General features: G+C 41.9%; 1 protein-coding gene across 6 annotated transcripts in view; it reads left to right on the top strand.

The window, feature by feature from the left end:
- astn2 (astrotactin 2) overlaps window positions 1–23,200 on the top strand; it is a 1,702,785-nt gene that overhangs the window by 853,674 nt on the left and 825,911 nt on the right. For all 6 annotated transcript variants that reach the window (XM_078550334.1, XM_078550333.1, XM_078550331.1 and 3 more), the window contains one exon: window positions 19,954–20,104. In XM_078550334.1, coding sequence (XP_078406460.1) covers window positions 19,954–20,104 — 151 coding nt within the window. The remainder of the gene's footprint in view (window positions 1–19,953; window positions 20,105–23,200) is intronic.

Raw genomic sequence — 23,200 nt, 5'->3', positions numbered from 1 at the left:
TAATTCTCCTGTAATTTGAGACCACTACTGACACCCTCAGGGAAATATTTGGGAGAAGATTTTGATTCTAACTGTTGGAGGGAGCATAACTACCACACATTGCAGAAATGAGAAGACCATTGATACACCTACATGAATTGTTGGATCTGCAGTGGTTAATCCAACTCTTACACTGTCAGACTCTCTAAAATGGATGTGTGGACATTAACCATTATCTTATATATCGGTTGGATAATTAAAGGGCAGATTAATGGTGAAACTCTTGAAATGTTCTTCATTAAAACATGTAGGGAGTCCAATTATATGCCCCACCCTCACAAGCATTTTACTGTCAAGTTGAGCAACTGTTCTCAGCTGGTTGAAAGTATTTTGACATCTCATGCTTGGTGTGTGGAGATCATGAAAAATGCTCTTAAGTGTTTTCACCAGTTGGAAAAGAGGAGCCAAGAATGGGAATCTAGAAGTGCCCTCCATTCAGTTTTAGGTGGCGATCAGACATATTTCGCCCTGTGTATAAAGTTAAAAAGGAATTGTAACCTTCCTTCAAAACAACGCATTCAGCAAAGTATGTGAGGAAATTTTATGTTTCAATGCTTTTGCAATGTGGGCAATTGAAACATGGGAGTTCATCTACGTAATTTATAGACTGCACAATTGGCCTAATTTATTTTTCACATTGAGTTTAATGAAGGTTATTTGGACCATGAATCAGCAACAGCCTTCCACACTTTAATTGCCCATTTGTGTTCACACCATACCATGTTTCGTACTGTGGGTGCAAAATCATAAAACAAAACATGATCTTCAATTTTTGATTTCCACAAGATTTTGAAGGTTTTACTTGATCAATTTATTTTTTGTTAATATGTTTTTTTATGCTTTCATGGGATGTGGGCATCACTGACAAGGCCAGCATTTGTTGCCCATTCCTAATCGCCCTTTAATTGAGTGGCTTGTTAGGCCATTTCAGAGGGCATTAAAGAGTCAACCATATTACTGAGAGTCTGGAATCACATGTAGATTAGGCCAGGTAAGGATGGCAGATTTCCTTCCCTAAAGAACATAAGTGAACCAGATGGGCTTTTACGACAATTGTTGATAGTTATCATGGTCACCAATACTGCAACTAGCTTTAGGTTCCAGATTGATCAATTGAATACAAATTACACCAGCTGCCGTGCTGGGATTTGAACCCATGCCCCAGAGCATTAGCCTAGGCCTCGGGATTACTATGGTATGATTATGTGTAGCATACATAGATGGAAGGAAAAAAGTGACTTTGGAACTGTGGTTCCAAAAGGTCTGTACTAAAGAATTTTCCTTATGACAATTTATGGGTCTGTTCAAGACTAATTCATAGAGATTGTTTGCCATGATTAGTCAGCATTTCCATGATCATCGTTGCATGTGACTACCAGAGTTGTAGAAGGTGAACTCAATGAACCTTTTTTGTTTAGAAATTTCTGTTTCTATGAACATACAAACATCCAAATTAGGAGCAGGAGTAGGCCATTCAGCCCCTCGAGCCTGTTCCACCATTCAATAAGATCATGGCTGATCAGATTGTGGCCTCAGCTCCACATTCCAACTTACCCCTGATAATCTTTGACTCCCTTGTTAGTCAAGAATCTATCTTCCTCTACCTTAAAAGTTTCCAATGACTGTGCCTCCACTGCTCCCCAGGGAAGAGAGTACCAAAGACTCACGACCCTCTGAGTGAAAAAATTGAGAGAAAAAATGTCTTCTCACCACAATCTTAAATGGGAGACCCCTTATTTTAAATTACCACCCTGTCAAGTCTCCTCAGGATCTTATAGGTTTCAATAAGCTCACCTTTCATTTTTCTAAACTCCAATGGATACAGACCCAGCCTGTCAACCTTTCCTCATAAGATAACACACCGCCCCCCGCCCCCCCCCCCCCCCAATCCCAGGTATCAGTTGAGTTAATGTTCTTAAAGTTTTTTTTAAGTTTCTACTTGGAGATTTTTTTCCCGAACTATTTGAGTTTTTTTAAATTAAGGCTACCAAGTTATTATAAATTGATTCAACCTACTGGTGCTGGAAGTTCAGAGGATGTCATTCAGTTGATTTATGTAAATCCTATTAGACGTTGAATATTCTGTAGCATTTTTATTTTTATTTTTGTTCAGCTTTCTGTGTGTTTTGGGTGCATAAAGGGTGTTACAATTATGAGGCTTATTAGGTTGCTATGGTTTGTTCTGTTTCTTTAATTTAAGGTAAAATGAAGGGAGTCAAGTGACCTGTTCTGAAGTCTGCCTGACAGCAAAGTTTGATTGTGCAAGATTAAAGGGGGCCCCAGGTTGTTTTACTAGGAAGAAGGTGCAAGGTATTTACACTTGGAGATAATGGCAGCAGCCTGTGTGCTAACAGTGGATAGACTGTGAGTCTCCAAAGTTCCAGAAAGGTGTTGAGAATGTCAATTTGTAAACAGCTGTGCTTTAAACTGTCCAATACTTCAAATGTACAGCAAGTCCTCAGTTAAAATGGTTGTGTCTATCATGACTTTAAGTTAAACAACATTAAAGGTAAACTTTTTCACTTGGTAGGCGGGTGTGTGCCCAACCCGACCGAGTGTAAAATGACACACGATGATGTCGGGCAAGCGTCCTGACATCATCGCGCACTCGCATGATATTTCGGTCGGCAGGTGTGCTCCAAAGTCAACAGCTTGCCCACTGACAATTAAGAAGCCTATTAAGGTCATTAAAAGGTTAATTTGAATAAACTTTTCGCTGCTGTCCAAGTGGTCTTTGCACTTTTTTGAAAACCTCATCCACGGGCAGGATGAGGTTTCCAAAAGCAAATAAAAATGAAATAAAAACGTTAATTTTTCATTAATAACATGTCTCTGCTTGTTATGACTGATGCAGTTGGTAAAGCGGAGTTATTTTTAAAAATCCCAGAGGAAAACTTTAAACAACTGTCATAATTTTAAGTGTTATGTTTGAGATGCGAATCTAAACTCAAGAATCAGACACTAATTCTCGAGATTTTACATTAAACTAAATGAAACATTTTATTAATTTGCACAGCTTAAAATATATGTACACATGGCTACAAATTACTACCATCATAATTTTTAACAAATTCCCAAACTAATCTCCATTAAGGCAACAGCAACCCATAGACTTAACCAACCACCAGGCAAAGCATTTTCATCTTATGAATTCAAAATGAGGTTTATTTTCACTGTGGAGCCAGTTGGAGACTAGCACCTGCCTTTTGATCTTACATTGCCTCTGCTCTGTACATCTGAAAACTACTGAAGTTATACCTACCAGCCCCATTGAATGTTAATTCTCATTGTATCAACATTCTCTTTGAACTTCACCTTTTAAAAATGAAACCCCTTTCATAGTATCAATTTTATTAGTTATATAAACATGTGGTTTGGTATCTGCTAGAAAGGCATCAAGCTTTCACCCCACTTCTTGAATGCTCTATTCAAAAAATGCAAATGCATGCTATCTCTCTTCCATATCAAAACTGGTTCCCATCAAAGCACCCAGACTAGCTGGCTTTAATCCAATTAAGACCCGCAGACTGAACCTCCATTTTAAAAGAAAAATATTTTCCAAAATATATACATTAATAGCTTCATGACATTGCTCATGACAGGGTCACATGAGGGGACATGATTCATTATATTTTTATTTTTAATTTTTTTTTCATATATTTTCATCTCCCTGAGGCAGCCCTGTGCCTCGGAGATTATGTAGCGCAAAGGTCACGCTTGGCCAGCTCGCACTCCTCCCCAGCCCACACAGGTAGCGCTCAGCGCTGCTGCTCGCGTTTCACACTGGGCGGGCCTTAAGTGGCCCACCAGCGTGAAATTGCCTTCCAGGCCCAATTGTGGGTGATGGTCAGCTTGCCGCCCGCCCCCGCTGAGCCCGCACACCAAGGGCAAAATTCTGCCCTAAGTGAATCATGGATTCCCATAGGATTCAATGTTAAAGCTGGAGTTAGGTTCCTTCAGCCATTATGAAATACTGTACAGTACATGTGCAGCACTGTGCATTCCTAGCTGGAATAACTTGTAAAATAAAATAAGTCACTGAATGTAACAGAAATACTATATAAATTCAAATTAAATAAGACCGAATCACCCAAACAAGTCCTGAGTAGCGCAGTTTCTGTGTCTCACCCACAGCACTCCTGAAACTCAGCTCAATTTTTTGCTTGCTTTCCTTTCTTTTTCACTTTGTATCTTTCTATCTCTTTCTCTCCCACTCTCTCCTTTCCCACCCTTTCTTTCTCTCTCTCTCCTTTTTCCTTTCCCACTTTGTCTCACACCATCCCCCTATACCCTCATCCTCACCCCCACCCCAGTCCAGGGCGGTGACTCAACCCGAGACTCTGACTAACTCCCACGCCGAGGCTACAACGGGGCCCAGAACCTGGACCCCTTCCTGACAGTCAACAGGGGGCCGATCCCCTGTGCTGGTTGCAGATTGAGTTGGGGTGGGGGTGGGGACATGGATTGAGCTGCAAGGGGTGCAGATTAATCCAGGAACCTTTCTTCCACATCCTGGTTACTCATACTTCCCCTCCCATTTAATTCAAAATTTGTCTTGCTTGAACGAGAGGAAGAATCTCCAGAGAGAAAACCTCACTGTGAAAAATATTTCTGAGATTAGAAGTTTCCAGGTTGAGAAAGGGAAATAACAGAAGTAAACCCTTGGGAGCTAAGAATCACCTTGGGCTGGTTCTGGGAGAATTAAATGTCTACTTAAAGACAGTATAAGGTATATCTGTGAAGTGTGTTTTTGCTTGTGCTAAAAAAAAAGCGGAATGGTCTTTTTTGGTTTAAAGTATAACTTTCTTACGAGGATAGTGTTCAATCAATGGTGCTTTTAGTCTTTTGTTACAGTGAAAGTCTTAAAATGTGAACTCTTGTGTCATCCTTTCAGCTATTAACTGGAAGTTTGAATTCCTTTTTAAAAGTTATTGGTCTCCACACATTCTATTACACTTTGAAATGGCAAACATGCTAGAATCCAATTGCTACTGGAATTTTTACGGTTACTTTCCTAATCTATGTTGAGTTTCATTCTAAATTATAAGTGACACAATGGAAAGAAAATCATGAGAGATGATTAGCTGGTATTTGATCTGACATTTCCCACTTCAGGCCACCACCAAAAGTTAAAGTTGCTTCTTATAAGTGGTGAAAAGATTGATAATGTTATTAAAGGAACTGGTCATTTGAGTCATTAGTTTCAAAGTCAAGCAAGCAGCACATTTCGTGCTTCATTCATTATCAGAGAAGGTCGTGAACTTTAATGTGTTAAATTTCAGTGAAATGGATTTCTGCTCAAGATGTTTGAGATAGATTCCTGTGTTTTATTGGTATTGAATCCCACTGGGTGTTTGATTAAGAGGATACATGCAGGTTAAGCGCTTTCTTCATGTCTTTTCATTGAAAGTTTTTTGCCACTTCTGCTCTACTATATTGAAAAGTTCAAAGTCTTATACGTGCAATACATTAAACATCAAATCATTCTTAGGGCTGATATAATCATGACGTAGAATTTTTCAAATGTTTATTTGTGTATTGTGAAAAAAGGCATTTTGATGAAGCTTTTTGTCTTGCACTCATCAGGACAATCGCAAGAATACCAATGTCAGGGGGAAGCAACAACTTTATACTGTATGAGAAGAGAGTACTGATTTGTTGGCAAGTGGATTCTGATGCATTAACTGGTGCATTCTCCTTGGCAATGCCTCTACCAATCAGTGTCCACTTGCCAACCAGTCAGCATTCTCTGCTCATACAGTATAAAGTTGTTGCTTCCCCTGACATTGGTATTCTTGAGATTGTCCTGATGAGTGCAAGATGAAAAGCTTTGACAAAATGTCTTTTTTCAGCAATACTCAAGTTCTGTACTACCAAAAGACTAATTGTTTATTTATGCATAGTCCTTAGTTTCCATGTTAAAAGTACATTGTTTTTAAGGAAAAGTGTTTGGCAGTTCTATTTTCACTCTTTCACTCAGAAACAATGCAGTGACATAAATCACATTGTAACACGTTATTTGACACTTGGAAGTAATGTGATTATGGTGAAAGTCATGATTCTTGTAGTTCTACTTCCCAAATGAAAGTAGAAAATTCAACACCACTATTGTTTCCTCATGAGGATGATGGTCCTTCAAACAGACTGTGAATTTGCTAATATGGTTGCCTTTGTTAGTTTTTAAATGGATCACAATCATTACAACAGTGAAAGGTGCACAGAGAGTTTCTTGTCACAGGCTGAAGGAAAGGAAAAGCACAGGGTCATGAGGGGGGAGCTGGGGAGTGTGATCAATTTTGAAATGCTCTAAGAAAGAACTGGCACAGACACAGTGGGTCAATTTGCCTCTTTCTGTGCTGTAGAAATCCACGGCTTTTGTGTATTATGATTATGCAGGGTTCGTGTGAGTGCAATCATCTGCCGAAAAGGGAAACCGTCATAAATAGTTTAAGGTCCGAAAGCTCTCCCAAGGACTGACTAAAATCCAAGGAGAGCCACAACCAAGATATAAAACCAGAAGGTGACATGAAAAACATAAACTGCTGGAAATACTCAGCAGCTCTGGCAGCATCTGTGGAGAGAGAAACAGAGTTGATGTTTCGAATTGAATATGACTCTTCCAGGTGATATTGCTGTGGTAATGGGACAAATGATTTTTGTGATGCACAGTCTTCCATGGTGTAGTTAGAGTCCCTGGAGATTCATAAACATCAGAAAATTGTAATATATTATAAAGTATCTCAAACATGGCAAATTCCTTTATAATTATATAAAGGATTCAATGATTCATTGATATTGAGTTTAATGACTTATTGGATGGTTTAATATTGACAAGGTTTATCTAGCAAAATGCAGTGATGCTCGACAGTAACATATGGTCGCTTTTCTGGACTTTGAAGCAGAGAATACTTAACTAAGAATGCAATTTAAAATATATAATCCACTAGTAATTTGGGAAAGCCGTGAATGTTTTCCAGACTACTGCATGTTATCAGTACAGTCTGCTTACACCCTTCACCTTCATTCTCTTTTCAATTGTCTGACATCATGAAATGCACACAGGAGAATGTTGGAGGAAAACAGTGTATTGTCACAACTGGATATGAGAAGTGGACCAAAAAAAACCCATAGAAAGGGCCAGAGCCTGAAGATCTATATTAAAGAACAATGAAAAGAAGGGGAAAAATCTATTATATTGATACAGTAAAATCCTTATAACATCTCTTTGGCATATTTCAGATACACTTCTATCACTCATAATTGGTCAGATTTATTGCAATCAGCCCAAGTTAAATTTCATATTATAATGCAGTAATATGATTTTGCTGCCACACCCTCTAGAGTCATTATTCAAGTGTGATTGATTCCCCCCACCCTGATATCCACTTTTTGAAGAGTTGACTGCATCATAGATAACAAGACAAACTAGAACCAATTGAACAACTTGAAGCTGGATATCAATGTGGAAAAGTTTTAACTTTTTAAATAATGATTATTGCACTTTAATTTACACTTCTACCTCCTGCACTTGACACTCCTTCTTGCAGAAACAAAGCAGTCTCAAAATGTGTGTTTCAGTTTCCTCTCTCCAAGGGTGTATCATTTTCACACTTTCTGCAACTTGTTCACTCACCTATCAATCAATCAAAGTCAGAATTCTAAAAGAATGCACTTTCATTTCAAGAATGTAGGATGCCTTCTGGCCTTAAAGCCATTCAGAGCTGCATTCCATTTTACATAATGGGCCACATTTTGCTATAAAAATGAAGCTGAGGCTATCAACACTCATTGTCATCAAGACAGCAACTTTTGGTGATTGCACATGCTCAGCTAATCACAAAAACAGGAAATTGCTGTAGAAATTGCCCTGTTCCTCCAAAAGCATGCCAGCATCTTGCTGAGAGACACACCATTGAAACACATGGAAAGGCATGAAGTTACATTATTTATCCATTAGATACCCACTAAATACACTAGAAAAAGATAGAGCTTATCCATTCCAGTCTAAGTAAGTTTTCAAAAGCATGGCAAGTCTTAATCGCTGCCAAACAACCTCTCTGGCAGTGAAAATTAATGTTTCCAAGTGTAAAACCTTCAAATTTTAATCCTTGTTGGAGATCCAAAAATCTATATTTTACTTATTATTTTCTGTCTCTTTTATCTCTAAATCTCACGTTTCTTTCCTTCTCTTTATTTTGCTTTCTATACTTTATTTGACACTGAATTATATTTCTCACTGACACTTCCCGATTCAGACTCTCTGCTGCTTATTAAAGTTCTTCAGTCTGAGTTGTTAAGCAGATGCACAGTCGCTTGCCCTGTTCATATAGATCCCAGATCCCCTATAGAATATAGTGCACTGTTTTTACTTTCTAATATATAATAGGTTCCAGTGAAAATATAAAGCCATGATCTTGTTGAATGGCAGAGCATGCTTGAAGGGCCAGATGGCCTACTCCAGCTCCCAACTCTGAGAATCTGTGCTTAGCTGGTGCAGTTTGTTTGTCGCTGAGAGCAGATATAACTGGCTGTCTTTATAAAGCAGTGGGTGCTCTAACTTAATGTAAGACTATTTGCCTGTGCGTAGGCTTGAATCTCTTGTTAGGAATAGTGTCAGGGTCACTGAAAGTTTTTTTTATATATATATAATTGGTGCTTTGCAAAATGCTGTCATCAATTATTTATAATGTTCAATTATTTTATTTTTATTTATTTGCCTCCAACTTATAGCTTACTTTTGTTTATTTCACTAATTCAGTTTTATTGCTGACAAGTCATCACCATTTATGCATTTTAATTTTTTTGGGTGCACTCTTTTACTGACTTAACATCAGTGAATGCAAGATGTTCTTCCTTTCCTTTCTCTTCCTCTGCCTGCTCCCAGAGAAGCTTGGTTAACCTGCACACTTTACATGTATCAGTGCCAAGAACCCTATACCAGAGCCAACTTTATTTCCTTTCAATTATGTGTTACAGTTTCTCCCCATTCTGTATGACACCTCTTTCAATCATGGAGCCTTTTTATTTATGCAAACCATCCTATTATCATGCCTCAGTGTACTTGATTAATTTCATTCAATTTTCTGCTACTGTCATTTTCAATTCATTAAGGTTGTTAGTTTATTTAATTAACTTTGTACGTGACAACTTCCGTACCATTAGTTATTTAATTTGTTTCATCCAGTTCTCAATAATGATGCTTCTAATCATGAGTAAGATTTTACTTTTAGTACCATGAATCAGAAGCATTTATAATATTTGTTCATGACAGGGTTTAGCACACTACTCTAATGCAGGATATTATAATGCTGGACAACTCCTGAATCATTACAAGCAACACTGTAACATAGGATAGTAGAATCATACAACACTGAAGGCAGTCATTCAGCCCATCAAGTCTGTGCTGGCTGTCTAAAAGAGCTACTAATTAGTGCCACGTCCCTGTTTTTTCCTCATTACCTTGCCAATGTTTCCTTTTCGAGCGCACCCACATGAGGAAAAGCAGCAAAAGTAGGTCATTTTTGGCGTGTTTTCTGACCTCGATAACCTTGCCTTTCCCAAAAACAGATCAACAAGTAGCAAAACAAAAACAGAATTACCTGGAAAAACTCAGCAGGTCTGGCAGCATCAGCGGAGAAGAAAAGAGTCGACGTTTCGAGTCCTCATGACCCTTCAGCAGAACTGAGTATAGTTAGGAGAGGGGTGAAATATAAGCTGGTTTAAGGTGGTGGTGGGGGGGGGGAGGGGGGCGGGGCGGGGGAGAAGGAGAGAAGTTGAGGGGGGTGGGGGGGGTGGAGGGAGAGAAGTTGAGGGGGGGGGAGGGAGAGAAGTTGAGGGGTGGGGGGGGAGGTGGTGGTTGTAGGGACAAGCAAGCAGTGATAGGAGCAGATAATCAAAAGATGTCACAGACAAAAAGAACAAAGGGTTTTTGAAGGTGGTGATATTATCTAAGAAAATGTGCTAATTAAGAATGGATGGCAGGACACTCAAGGTACAGCTGTAGTGGGGGTGGGGTGGAAAGGCTGACAAGATATTACAGTTATAGATTTAAAAATAATGGAAATAGGTGGGAAAAGAAAAATCTATATAAATTATTGAAAAAAACAAAAGGGAGGGGGAAGAAACGGGGGAGGGAGTTTAAGATCTAAAGTTGTTGAATTCAATATTCAGCCCGGAAGGCTGTAAAGTGCCTAGTCGGAAGATGAGGTGCTGTTCCTCCAGTTTGCGTTCGGCTTCACTGGAACAATGCAGCAAGCCAAGGGCAGACATGTGGGCAAGAGAGCAGGGTGGAGTGTTAAAATGGCAAGCGACAGGGAGGTTTGGGTCTTTATGCTTGCTTGTCCCTACAACCACACCCCCCCCCCAACTTCTCTCCTCCCCCCCCCACCTTAAACCAGCTTATATTTCACCCCTCTCCTAACTATACTCAGTTCTGCTGAAGGGTCATGAGGACTCGAAACGTCGACTCTTTTCTTCTCCGCCGATGCTGCCAGACCTGATGAGTTTTTCCAGGTAATTCTGTTTTTGTTTTGGATTTCCAGCATCCGCAGTAATTTTTTGTTTTTATCAACAAGTAGCAGCTAATTGAATAAAGGACCTGTTTAGACTACTCTCCACACAGAAGTGGCTGTAAAGTACAGACCAGTCAGCAGCTAAACAATATAGCATACAGTGCTCTAGATCTCAGGCTACCAGTTAGCAAAGTTACTCGAGATCAATGTAAACAATAAATAACAGGTTTAGGTAAAAGTAGACATGGCCACTGGTTTCAGTTTCAGAAGAAGTGCATTGTAATTAGGGAATATAAAGGAACCAAAGGGAAAGATTTAAATGGCCAAAGTAAAGTACTGATTCATTCAGATTCCAATCAGGTGCTACAATTTGCATCCTAAGACACATCATTTGTAACAAGTTGATTTAATGACTGCAGTAGCTTTTTTGAGAATTTTTGTAGTGTTGTGCAAGTTTGAGTTGTGGAGCATTTTTTTTGCCAGAGTTAAGTAACCTAATGTTATAAATGGGCAAGATGTGCAGTGATATTTGAGCAGGTAATTTCAAAAGAACTATTACACTGTTATTTAATCAAGCTGTTAGAACTGTCACTTGCTTCCAGTTGCTAACAGAACTTTGTTTATTTATAGAAATGAAGTCAGGCTTTCAATCTTGACCCTTATAAAATTTAAGCAAGTAGGATTGAGCCAAGTAAAATGAATAGCCAGCTATCCCCATGTGCTTCAGCATCTGACACCGATGCTGGGGTTATTGCATCCATTCTTCAGTTATTTTCCCATTAACTTTTGTAAACATTTTTTTTATTCATGGGATGTGGGCATTGCTGGCTAGGCCAGCATTTATTGCCCATCCCTAATTGCCCTTGAGAAGGTGGTGGTGAGCTGCCTTCTTGAATCACTGCAGTCCATGTGGTGTCGGTACACCCATAGTGCTGTTAGGAAGGGAGTTCCAGCGTTTTGACCCAGCGACAGTGAAGGAACGGCGATATATTTCCAAGTCAGGATGGTGAATGGCTTGGTGGGGAACTTGTAGGTGATGATGTTCCCATGCGTCTGCTGCCTTTGTCCTTCTAGGAGGTAGTTATTGTGGATTTGGAAAGTGCTGTCTAAGGATGCCTAGTGAATTCCTGCAGTGCATCTTGTAGATGGTACACTGCTGCCACTGTGCATCGGTGGTGGAGGTAGTGAATGTGTTTGTGGGTGGGCTGCTTTGCCCTGGATGGCGACAAGCTTTGTGAGTGTTGTTGGAGCTGCACTCATCCAGGCAAGTGGGGAGTATTCCATCACACTCCTGACTTGTGCCTTGTAGATGGTGGACAGGCTTTGGGGAGTCAGGAGGTGAGTTACTTGCCACAGGATCCCTAGCCTCTGACCTGCTGTTTTAGCCACAGTATTTATATGGCTAGTCCAGTTCAGTTTCTGGTCAATGGTAAACCCCAGGATGTTGATAATGGGAGATTCAGTGATGGTAATGCCATTGCATGTCAAAGGGCAATGGTTAGATTCTTGTTGGAGATGGTCATTGCACTGATACCATGTTTTTAATCAGTCTGTGAACCATGTTCACAATTAGTGACTGAATGAGGTGAGAGCTAAAGGTTATGAATGGAAAGGACTAAGGGTTGCTTTTTACAGTAAATGATGGTTATTGAACAGTACAATATAATTCCATAGTGGTCCGCCAGAGTTAAAGCTGGTATTGGCTATCATCAACTCACATGATGTTGTCACTTTTATGGCTCTCCCACATTCATTACACTGTTTTGTTATAGTCAATCGTGGCTGTGGAACTCTAAACAAGTAAAACATTCTTTTAAATAGAAAAGCATACCCTTAGTAGTGATTTTAAAGCTGGTATTTCAGATTTGGGTATCACACGCTCCCATAACATACTTAACTCTGTCATCCAACAATGCAGACCACATTTTAGAGATCTGGCTATATTATTTTTCCTTTGTCCATTGCTTCTCAATTGTGCCATCCATGCACCATTGCCACTCATTAGCATTCAGCAATGTTTCTCTGAAGATGCCAGGAGCTGTGAGGCCAAGAAGGCCAATCATCCCTGTTTTTCACTTTGTTCTGAGATCATCCTTCTTATCTGTGGACTCTAGGCTTGGTACTTGGGCAGACTGTAGTACTACTCTGGTACTTGCTTAACACTTGTTTAATGGTATTACATCTAAACAAGTTACAGAATAGGCATGTTGCTCCTGATCATGGTGTTCGAACCTCCCTCTCTTGAGAGTCTAACACATGGCTGATTCATCTCAGTGATGCATCATCATCTATGTCATACGTTAGCATATGTCATCTGTTAACCTTTTACCCTACACCTCCCTCCAAGTATACTATCCAATTTTCAACTACAGTAAGAGATAATGGACCATAACTTCTTGCCAGTCCGCCCTTAGTTACTTAGCCTGAAATGCAGCTGTACCTTTCTTACCCAATCTTCTGACTCAGGCTGGATGAGAAAGGTGCCATGCAGCAGGGTTCAGAGGCCTTCTTTTGAGAGCAGCTGAGTCAAAGGTAAGGAAGACACGCCCCCTTTTTTTACAGCACCAGCTGCTGTAAAGCAGGTTAGTTTAAAGGCCCATCACTTTGGGAAGCCAGGGAGAAGGTATGTGTGTAAAGTAAGTGGGTGGGATTGGGGTGGGGGTTAGGGGGAGGGGGTACTGTGGTCAAGGGGTGGGGGGTGGTCAGTGGAGAAGGGGTCGTGTGGTCAGGGGGGGTTTCGGGTGGTCAGTGGGTTTAGGTGGTCAGTGGGGATTGGTCAGTGTGTGTGGTGGTCGGTTGAGGGGGAGTTTAGGTGGTCAGTGAGGGAGATGGTCGTGGGGGTATTTGGGTGGTCAGTAGGTGGAGTCAGCAATGTGGGGGTTGTGTGGTCAGTGGGGGCTGGTCAATGGGGGTTCAGCTAGTCAGTAAGGGTGGTTTGGGAGGGTGGTCAGTGGTGGGGGTGCAGGTAGTTGGGGGTATGGGGTATAGTTGGGAGTCTGGGATGGTAGTCAGGGAGGGGGTGGAGGTGTAATCGGGGAGTGGGTGGTTGAGGTCTCATCGGGAGGTGGGGAGGGTAGTCAGAGGGGAAGGATGAACTCGGGAGGTAGGGGTGTAGTTGGCGGGGTTCCTGTGGTAGGTCAAGGGGGGTGGAGAGGTGAGCAGGTAGTCTGGGGGGGAGCGGGGGAGAATCCTGTGGTGATCGCGGGGTAGCCAGTACAGGTTGGGGGGTGGGGTAGTTGGGATTGGGGTGTGCAGTCTGGGGATGTGGGAGGGGTAGTTGGGGGTCCGTGGAGGGTCATGGTAGGTCAGTACTATAGTTGCCCAGGAGTTAGAAGTGGTTTTCATATTTCGAAACTTTTCTGGGTAACTGTTCCTGTAAGATAGTTGGAACCATCCAAAGTGTGTGATTTAAATTGGAGTTTTGGATAGTTCTTATTGAAGGATATTTTCCCAATGAAAGTTTGGACTTCCCGGGCAATTGCCATGCAATTCTTATGTGGAGACTTCAGGGAGGTCCCCCAGTGCATATATGGGGTATCCCCCAAAGTATGATGGCCTGGAGCTCGGAAGTTATGGGCTTATATCTTTAACTATTTATAAATCTGTGACTCCCTTTTTAAAACTACAGATTCTACCCAACTCCAACTCTCACTCTTGCCCCTCCCCAAGTCACAGCCCTGAGGGATTCAATCACCCACAGTATTCTCAGCCCTTAGGGAAGGCAGCTTGGAGGTATGCAGGGTTTCTGCTTTGTCTTGGAGGATGTCATCAGCAGAATGGGATAGCAACTTAGCAGCACTGCTAGAAAGCAGGACGTAGGGCTCAGGATGACTGAACTGCAAGGACTTTTCAACGAAAGACTGATGCAAGAGAGAATACTGAAGAGCATCGACCTTTGGACTCTCTGGGACTAGAAGAGAAGAATTCAGGACTGTCTGGGGAATTTGTTGCTCCCTCGAAGTACACCGAGAAAGACATTCAGGAGAGGAATGATCTTCACCTCCCGGGAAGACTATCACAGCTGTATTATTCACCGCTGCATCGACGACTAAAAAGGTATTGAAGATCTGAGATTTCAGTTAACCTAAACAACCAATAGAAACTAAAAGACAAATTCCTGTCAGCCTTTCAAGAAAAGAAGAGGAGATGATTTTCCGATGACATTTCGGAAGGACTAGGCAGTGGTAAGTGAGCCACACTCCTCTCTGTGTGAGGCTGCTCCACTCTGTACAATGGAAACAATTGCTGAGGATATGGAGACAAGACAGCACCACCTTCTGCAATGAGACAAATTTCAACAACGAACTGAAGACAAATTTCCTGTAGACGAATAACTCAGAGACAAAATTGCCGTACAAAATCCTGCAGTTTCAGAAGTGCTAAAGACTCTGCCACAGCTCCTGTGCTGACATACAGCTCTAAAGGGAAGAAAACTTTCAGCTGGGACTGAAGTGTGGGCATCACTTGATCTTCACCGCAGGAAGCCACCAGCTCTCCAGCAGTATGATTCTCCATAGACTCTAGCATGGAATCAAGAAAGGCATCCTCTCTGGAAGACTCCTCACGGACAACAAGAGATAGACTAGGCAATGCATTGGTAGGTTCAGTGGAACAAAGATCTGAATGCCGCTCAGCCGCTAGAAACACAGCTGACCCCGCCAAAGAGAGAACAGAGGCTTTATGTGATGCACTTGTTGACTGGAAAGATGAGGCAACCTCTAGAAACTCATCCTCCAACAGATCACTCAGTGCTGCCAGGGCTTCTTCCTCATCACTTTCTTCTGGAAAGAGCCAATTCAGGTCCACCAGGTCTTCATGCAGATGGTCACTGTCTGCCACAGTGCCTTCTGAATCCGCTACCTCTGGCCTAACTTCATGAAGAACTGAGAGATTCACAACTTCACTCTCTGCCCAGGGTCTAATGGATGGTGTCTCTGTTAAAAAAGGAACTTGCTGCTTATTGTATAAACTTCCTCGGTTGACGTAGGCTGAAGTTCCACTGGCTCTAAATAAAAGGTTGAAGATTGTTGCATAAAAGACAGTGAGTCATTCAAATGCTGGGCATCATCTGGTTTTTCTTGGATTCCTAGAAGTATGCCAACATCACCACTCAATAAGGATGGGCATTGAATGTGGACAACATAGAGAGAATCAACGATCTGTTGCCCCTTTAACAAAGATGAGCAAAAATCCTGCCTTTAATTGGATGGTCTGTGCTGCCTGGACTTTGTAATTTTATGTCTGATGGTTGAAGGGGTATTGGTTGAAGCCAGTCGAGATATGTTGAGGCTCAGTTCATAGCACCCTCGCCTTTGAATCAGAGGGTTGTGGGTTCATGTCCCACTCCCGGAAACCAAGAACTGTGATTGTACTCGGAAAGAGTTGCAATCTGTGACTGTTGATAACTCGAAAGAGTATCAATTTTAAAAGTGGCATCGAAACCTTTACCTTGCACTGTAACTGACCAGTGGTCTGGACTAAGACTATTAACTTCCCCTAGGAACCCTGTAATTTCATCTTCATTTCCAATTTCTTGGATGGAGTGTGCTTCTTAAATATTTTCTTGTCTTCTACCCCGATTAAAGTTGTTGGATTTGCAGAAAAGCTTGAAATGTCCAGTTTTGTCACACTGAAAGCATTCCACGCCCTCTGCTGGGCAATTCTGGCATCTATGTTGGTTCTTTATGCCACAACGCAAGCATCTCAAAATGGCTGCCAGTGTGGAGTACCCCACCCTTTTGCCCGGTTTGACAGGATTTTTTATTGGTGGGCAGCTGCCCATGGGCCTTCCCAGTCAACAGAGTCATGTGAGCCTTGGAGCTGTGCCAAATTATAGTCCAGTTTATTTCTCTAAACTCGGCCTGCCTCGCATCCTGGACAGCTCGATCTAAAGTCAGGTCATCTTTGGCCTGCGGAATGTCAGAGAGGTTTTTGTCTCGGACGCCACGACTTTGCGATCACGGATTAGCTCATCCTTCAGCGTCCCCTATCCGCAAGAACTAGCTAAGCGATATAGGTGGGTTAGAAATAATTCAATCGATCTCCCCAGGTCATTGCGACCTCTGGTTAAAACGTGCTTGTTCTATAACTACATTTTGCTTTGGGTTAAAATAGGTGTCAAAGGCTTTGAGTACAGTCTCAAGACTCCTTGACATCCTGCCTCAGGAGAATGCTGTTTGCTACTGGGCCTACAAAATAAAGAAAGGAACTGACTTGATGCTTCTGCTCTTTAGTGTGAAGGCCCGGTGCTGCTCGATATCGAAGGAATTACTGCTGGCCTCTCTGCGGGCCCTCAAGACAGTCAGATGGGTGGGGTAGGGGTATAGACTGCTCACCAAGTACGTTCATTGTTACCTCTCTCTGGTGTGTCTTCTCCTTCCGTCAAGTCGTAAGTACGAGCTGTCATCGAGCTTTCCTTCACTCTGTGCTTCCTTAGAAAACACCAATGCATTTTTTACATTGGTGTCTCCACTGCTTGAGATGGTCCTGCTTATCTGTGGTCTCTGGACGTGGTACTTGGGGTACTGCAGGCATGGTCTTTGTGGCTAGGCAGATACAGTAAAGATGTCGGGAGCAAATTCAAGAAATGTTCCTCGCCTTCATCAACCTGACCGAGGCGTTTGATACTTTAAATCATGAAGCTCTATGGATCGTCCTCCAACGCTTTGGTTGTCCATTGAAGTTTGTCACCGTCCTGAGACTCCTGCATGACAACATGGCCACCACCGTCCTGAGTGGAAGATCTGAAACTGACACCTTTCCCATCCAGACCGGGGTCAAACAAGGTTGTGTGATTGCCCCCACCTTGTTCACCATTTACCTGACCATCATCGTCCACCTCATCCGAGATGAGCTGCCACCTGGTGTCAGCGTTCAGTATCATCTGTACGGGAAGCTATTCAACCTTGGTCGCTTCTGGGCAAAACAAAACCCAGCACCATGGACATCCATGACCTTCAGTTTGCGGATGACTGCTGCATAATGACTCACTTTGTACAGGATGTGCAAAATATGCTTGGCCTCTTCAACACCTCATATAAGAGGCTTGGCCTGTCCTTAAACATCACCAGGATGAAGGTCCTTCACTAAACTTCTCCGGGCCAGTTGATCATCCCTTGAGCCATCCACATGGATGGGGTGACTCTGGAGTACGTGCAGCACTTCCCTTATCTCGGCAGCCACGTCTCCCAAGGGACTGCTATCGATGAGGAAGTGCAACACCAAATCAGCTGTGCCAGCGTTGCCTTCTTCAAGCTGCACCAATGTGTCTTTGACAACAAGGATCTTTGCAAGTCAACAAAGGTTCTGGTTTATAAAGCCATTGTGTTGACCACCCTCCTCTACTGCAGCGGAACGTGGACTGTCGACCAACACCACATTAAGATCCTTGAGTGCTTCCATCAGCAGTGCTTGCATCGGATCCTGGGGATGAAATGGGAGGACGGCCAGACTAATATGAGCATCCTCCGTGAAGCTGCATCTATCAGCATTGAAGCCCTGCTCCTCCCGGGCCAACTCCGATGGACAGGCCATTGCGTCTGGATGCCCAAAAACTGCCTCCTCGGCAGGTTCTCTGCCCACAATTCTCCGTTGGCCAATGCTCAAAGGGTGGCAAAAGGAAAAGGTATAAGGATACGCTCAAGGCTGCCCTAAAGCATGGAGGCATTAACACCACTGACTGGGAGGAGAATGCTGCCGATCGCTTGACCTGGCACCACCTGGTCCATCAAGGTGCAAACCACTTTGAGGCTCAGCGACTTGACAGCGAGGCAGAACGGCGGCAGCAGAGGAAGTAGAAGGAAGCCAACCTGGGGTTGTGATTTCCACTCCCCTGCGCAACAACCTGCCCCCACTGCGGAAGAACATGTGGATCCAAAATTGGGCTCCTCAGTCATCTGAAGTCCCACCAAGCCTGACGGATGTCATCCTCGATTCTGAGGGACCACCGACAACTTGGTTATTAGACAGACTGTGGTTATACTCTGGTATCTGCTTAGCACTTGTTTATTAGTACTGCATCTAAATAGGTTACAGAGTAGGCATGTTGCTGCTGACCATGGCGTTCCAACCTCTCTGTCTCTCAAGAGTCTAACACATGACTGACTGATCTCAGTGATACATCATCATCTATGTCATATATTAACATATCCCATCTGATAACCCTTTATACTAGATGCTCTGCTGAATCAGGGTTCATGTCTAGCCTTTTCTCCTTTATCTCCACACACTGGGATATCAAAGATTAAGAATCCTGGCCCTGGGAATTGCCAAGTGTGAGCCCACATCCTTATGTTTCATGGTGAAATGCCTGGTCTTCTTTTATGGCATGCACCTAATTGATAACTTAATTTTCAAACTGAAGACGTTTGTTTCTTTACATCTTCCCCATTCATACTCCTACAGCCACAGTTCTCCTTGGCCTTTTGCCTGGCACGTGGCCAAGTCAGCAATTTAGCCATAGGCTTCTATCTTGCTGGGAACTATGGGTAAAGACAGTTATTGAAGACTGAGTAAAATATTTCCATTCTCTCTCAAAGGACATAATTCTCATTTCAGCAATTAATCTGTCATGGCAATGATAGGCTTTGTGCAAGGACTAACACACCTTGGTGACGCACATGAGCTACAAATATCTTAACTGGAAATCATTGCCATGATAACCCAGATAGTGTAAATTAACCAATTAATTTTGAATGATTAAGACATCTTAAGAGGAACTAATCTATATTTTTCTATACATATTTATTTGGTTATACTGCTCATGAGGATCCTACCCCAAAAGATGACTATCAACTGAATTCAGCAATACTTGTAGTTGATGACACTTTAGTTTAATTCCCCTACACTCGTTAGGACATTGACTGGAAAAAAATTATCTTGAACAGTAAATGTTCAGCTATTTTTAAGTGGGCTTTCAAGATCCAATGAGAAAGGGCTCATAGCCGCTTCCAGTAAGCACAGAAATGCAGCAAGTTTAAGATCTTTGTGCCTAACTTCATTCAAAATTCGTTGAACCATATGGCATTGCTGATATTTTACTGTGTTTTGATTTTCTTTCTAATGGTTTTAAAATTCAGTTGACGTGTATCAACAAATAGGGACATCACATCTTGAAGATGGCGAGTACAGTCGGTTTTGCACTGTCTCACACCCTGAGGAGATAACAGAATTTAAATTTGCACATGAGTAGTTATGTTTCTAAATGGTCTAATTTAGACTGGCAGTCTCTGAAGGATTAAACAGTTTTAAACATTAAGCAAGTTGTCTGGACTGATGAAATAGATGAATGAGGTTTGCAGTGTCAGTTGTCAGGACTTTTTTTCTCTTGGGTTTGTTGCTGTTGAGGTCAATTTAATTCTGAGACATTGCTCTAACGTATTTATTTCTGGTCTTGTCTTTAAAGGGAGGAAGCTATGCGATCTACATATTTTGAAACGCCAGATGACCTCTTGTCCTCATTTGGCCCTGTGCGTGACTGCTCAAGGGATAATGGAGGTTGTACAAGAAATTACCGTTGTGTGACTGATCGAAAGGTTGACTCCACCGGATGTATGGTATGTTGTAAAGCCTCATCAATACCATCGTAGAATGCATGTTACACAGAAAGCAGTGTCACAGAAGGGAATGGTCCATATATAGATCACCCAAAAATATGTAAGAATCAAGGGTAGCCGTAAGCTTAACTCTTGGTATAAGTGCAAATTTGATGTGCTTCAAGTGTACAGTACACTGAGAATGCTTCAGCAAAGTTGTACATTTTTATATGCAGCCAATCCTCAAATCTGCTGACTCTTAGAGTGACCAATGACCTCAAATGACCAAGAGTCACTTGTTAGATTAATGTTGAGTGGTCCTTCCCAGTATATGAACCTGGATGCCACTTATTGCATCTTCTATATTCAGCCAGAATTTATTGGTTTCCACATTACCTCACTGGAAAGCTGTGGAAACTGACTGTAAATGCGCTAATTCATCCACTCTTTGCAAACAAGCTTTGTTCTCTCATAGTTTGTTTGGTTATCTATAGTTAAATGAATGGAAGCAGTAATTTGCTTAGCCTTTCATTCGCAGTGCTGTTCCTTTCACCAAAGGTGTTGACTGTTGTTGTGATACAGTTTTGTGGTGGCTACCATCTGCCTTGGGTTTAGGGGCATGGAGCAATGGAGCTAGGTGACAGATCAGCCACCATGAAATTGAAAAGCAGAACAAGCTTGTGATGGAGGGGCTGGTGGTGGTGGTGTGGGGTGGGTGCTAGATGGCCTACTTCTTTTCCTATGTGTAGTCACCTCACAGCTACTTTTTATTCTTTCATGCGATGTGGCCGTCGCAGACAAGGCCAGCAATTGTTGCCCATCCCTAATAGCCCTTGAACTGAGAGGCTTGCCACACCATTTCGAAGGGCAGTTAATTGTCAACTGCATTGCTATGGGTCTGGAGTTACATGTAGGCCAGACCAGGTAAGGATGACAGATTTCCTTCCCTGAAGAACATTAGCGAACCAGATGAGTCTTTACAACAATGTTGTTTCATGATCGCCATGACCGAGACCAGTTTTCAATTCCAGATTTGTTCATTGAAATTAAATTCCACCAGTTGCCTTGATGGGATTTGAACGTCTGTCCCCAGAGCATTAGCCTGGGTCTCTGAATTTCTGGTTCAGTGGCCACAGCACCACCATTTCCCCTAAATTATTGTTCTGGGATTCAGGGTCACAAGATCAAATACCACCATGCAAGTACCAAAATAATCTGTTAATTTGTGAATAAGGAATAGAGAAAAGGTCATGAAAGCTGGATTGTTGGCTTCTGATTTGCTTGAGGGAAGTGAATCTGCCACTTGTATCTAGTCTGGCCTAAAAGTGACCCCACTCCAGTTTATGTGGTTGACCCTTTGTGGTCCGAGGGCAGCTTGGGATAGTAATAAATACAGACTTTCTTGTATCATCCGCTTCCCCCTAACGAATAAATAAAATTCTAACCATAAAAAGTGAATAATGACAAGCTATTTAACCAGGAGGAGCTCACACCTTATTCATACACAGTCTCCAGCAAGGATTACAGAATAGAATTGGCAGGGAGACTCATGGCTGGTTTTCCCTTTCCCGAATTCAGAAAGAAAGACTTGCATTTATATAGTGTATGATCTCGGTAGAGACTAGTAACGTGTTTGTTTATTTTTTTTAGAATCTGAAAATCCAGGTATTTACTAAAAGAATGAAGCCACAAGGTTCACAGTTTAAATGAAAAGAAATTTACTACACAAAAATCACAGAACATGAATAGTCAGTTACATTAAAGATATTAAAAGTACAATTAACACAGTTACTTATACTTTAAACCGAACTTCTTAACTCAGATTTTCTACTGCACCCATTTGACTTACACCACAAAACCCAAGTCAAACACTAATCAAAAGTTAAAAGATTAACCACTTGGTCCGGCTACTGCTGCAAAATTTCTATCAATGTGAGATTTCTTGCCTTCCCTTTACTTCTGGCAAGGTTTCCCTTCAAATCTCCTCCAACTGTCACATGGTTGTAGGATCCCCATTTAACACAGGCGGCGCTAACATCTTAAGTGCAGCCACATCGGCTCCTGGTTCTAATATTCTTCAGTTATGGAGTTTTGCATCCAAGAATCTTTTTCTCTCTTCAGCTTGGCTATTCCAGAAGTCCAACTCACTATTAGAAGTCCTTCAGTTGACAAGAGGTTTAAAATCTTTTAGCCAGCATACAAAATTTCAGCTGAATTCTGCTGGAAAGAGATGTTCCTTGTTCTGCAGCCAGATTGTTCTAAACTCCAACTCAACCTGTTCACAACAGAACCACATCCAAGAACCTACTCACCCTTATAATCAAGTTCTAGTTAACCTTTCTTTTTTCTATTGTTTATCTCCCAAGCGAATTGGTTGCGTGATCATTTACTGGAAGCCAGCTACTTTTTGCAAGAAATCTCCTTTCAGAGAAACCTAGCCCTTAAAAGGACCATCACTATAAAATAAAGAAAGGTCCTATCAGTGGACCAGATAATCTGGTTTTAGATGTTAATAGAGAGATAAATAGTGGCCAGGACTTCAAGAGTCTCTTTTTCAAAGTTGCGTCCACTTGAGTGGGCAGACAGGGCCTCAATTTAATGCCCCATCTGAGAGACTACATCTGACTATGCAGCTTTCCCTCAGGACTGCAATGGAGTCTAAGTCTGGATTTTATGCTCAAGCCTCTGGAGTTGACATGCACGCACAACTTCCCTTTTCAAAAACGAGAGTACCCAGTGAGCCATGGATGGCTTTAAGATGAAGTGTACTGTTATGATCCCATAGAGATGGATAACTTTTTTAAAAAAGAATTTGAATTCAAATAATAAACTGACAAGATCATATGACAAGATATTAAGTTTTAAGACTTCTAGTGTAACAAACAAATTAAAAACAGTATTGACTAAGCACTATTTTCATAGGCAACTTATACTTTAAACTACAGAAAAGAACTTCCCCATTTAACTGTTCACACGTCCAGAAAACCCACTTTAGGGTTATAGTTTACACTGTCCCTTGAGTGGACACTTCATTCTCCAGGAACCTGTCCAAAATGATTCTTACCTCCTACAGGCTTGCTTTCTTTCCTTTTCCCAGCCGGGCAACTTCTAATCCCA

The sequence above is a fragment of the Cetorhinus maximus genome, chromosome 10, assembly GCF_964194155.1.
Source record: "Cetorhinus maximus chromosome 10, sCetMax3.hap1.1, whole genome shotgun sequence".
In the NCBI taxonomy this organism is placed as follows: domain Eukaryota; kingdom Metazoa; phylum Chordata; class Chondrichthyes; order Lamniformes; family Cetorhinidae; genus Cetorhinus; species Cetorhinus maximus.
This window is presented reverse-complemented; position numbering and strand designations above follow the sequence as displayed.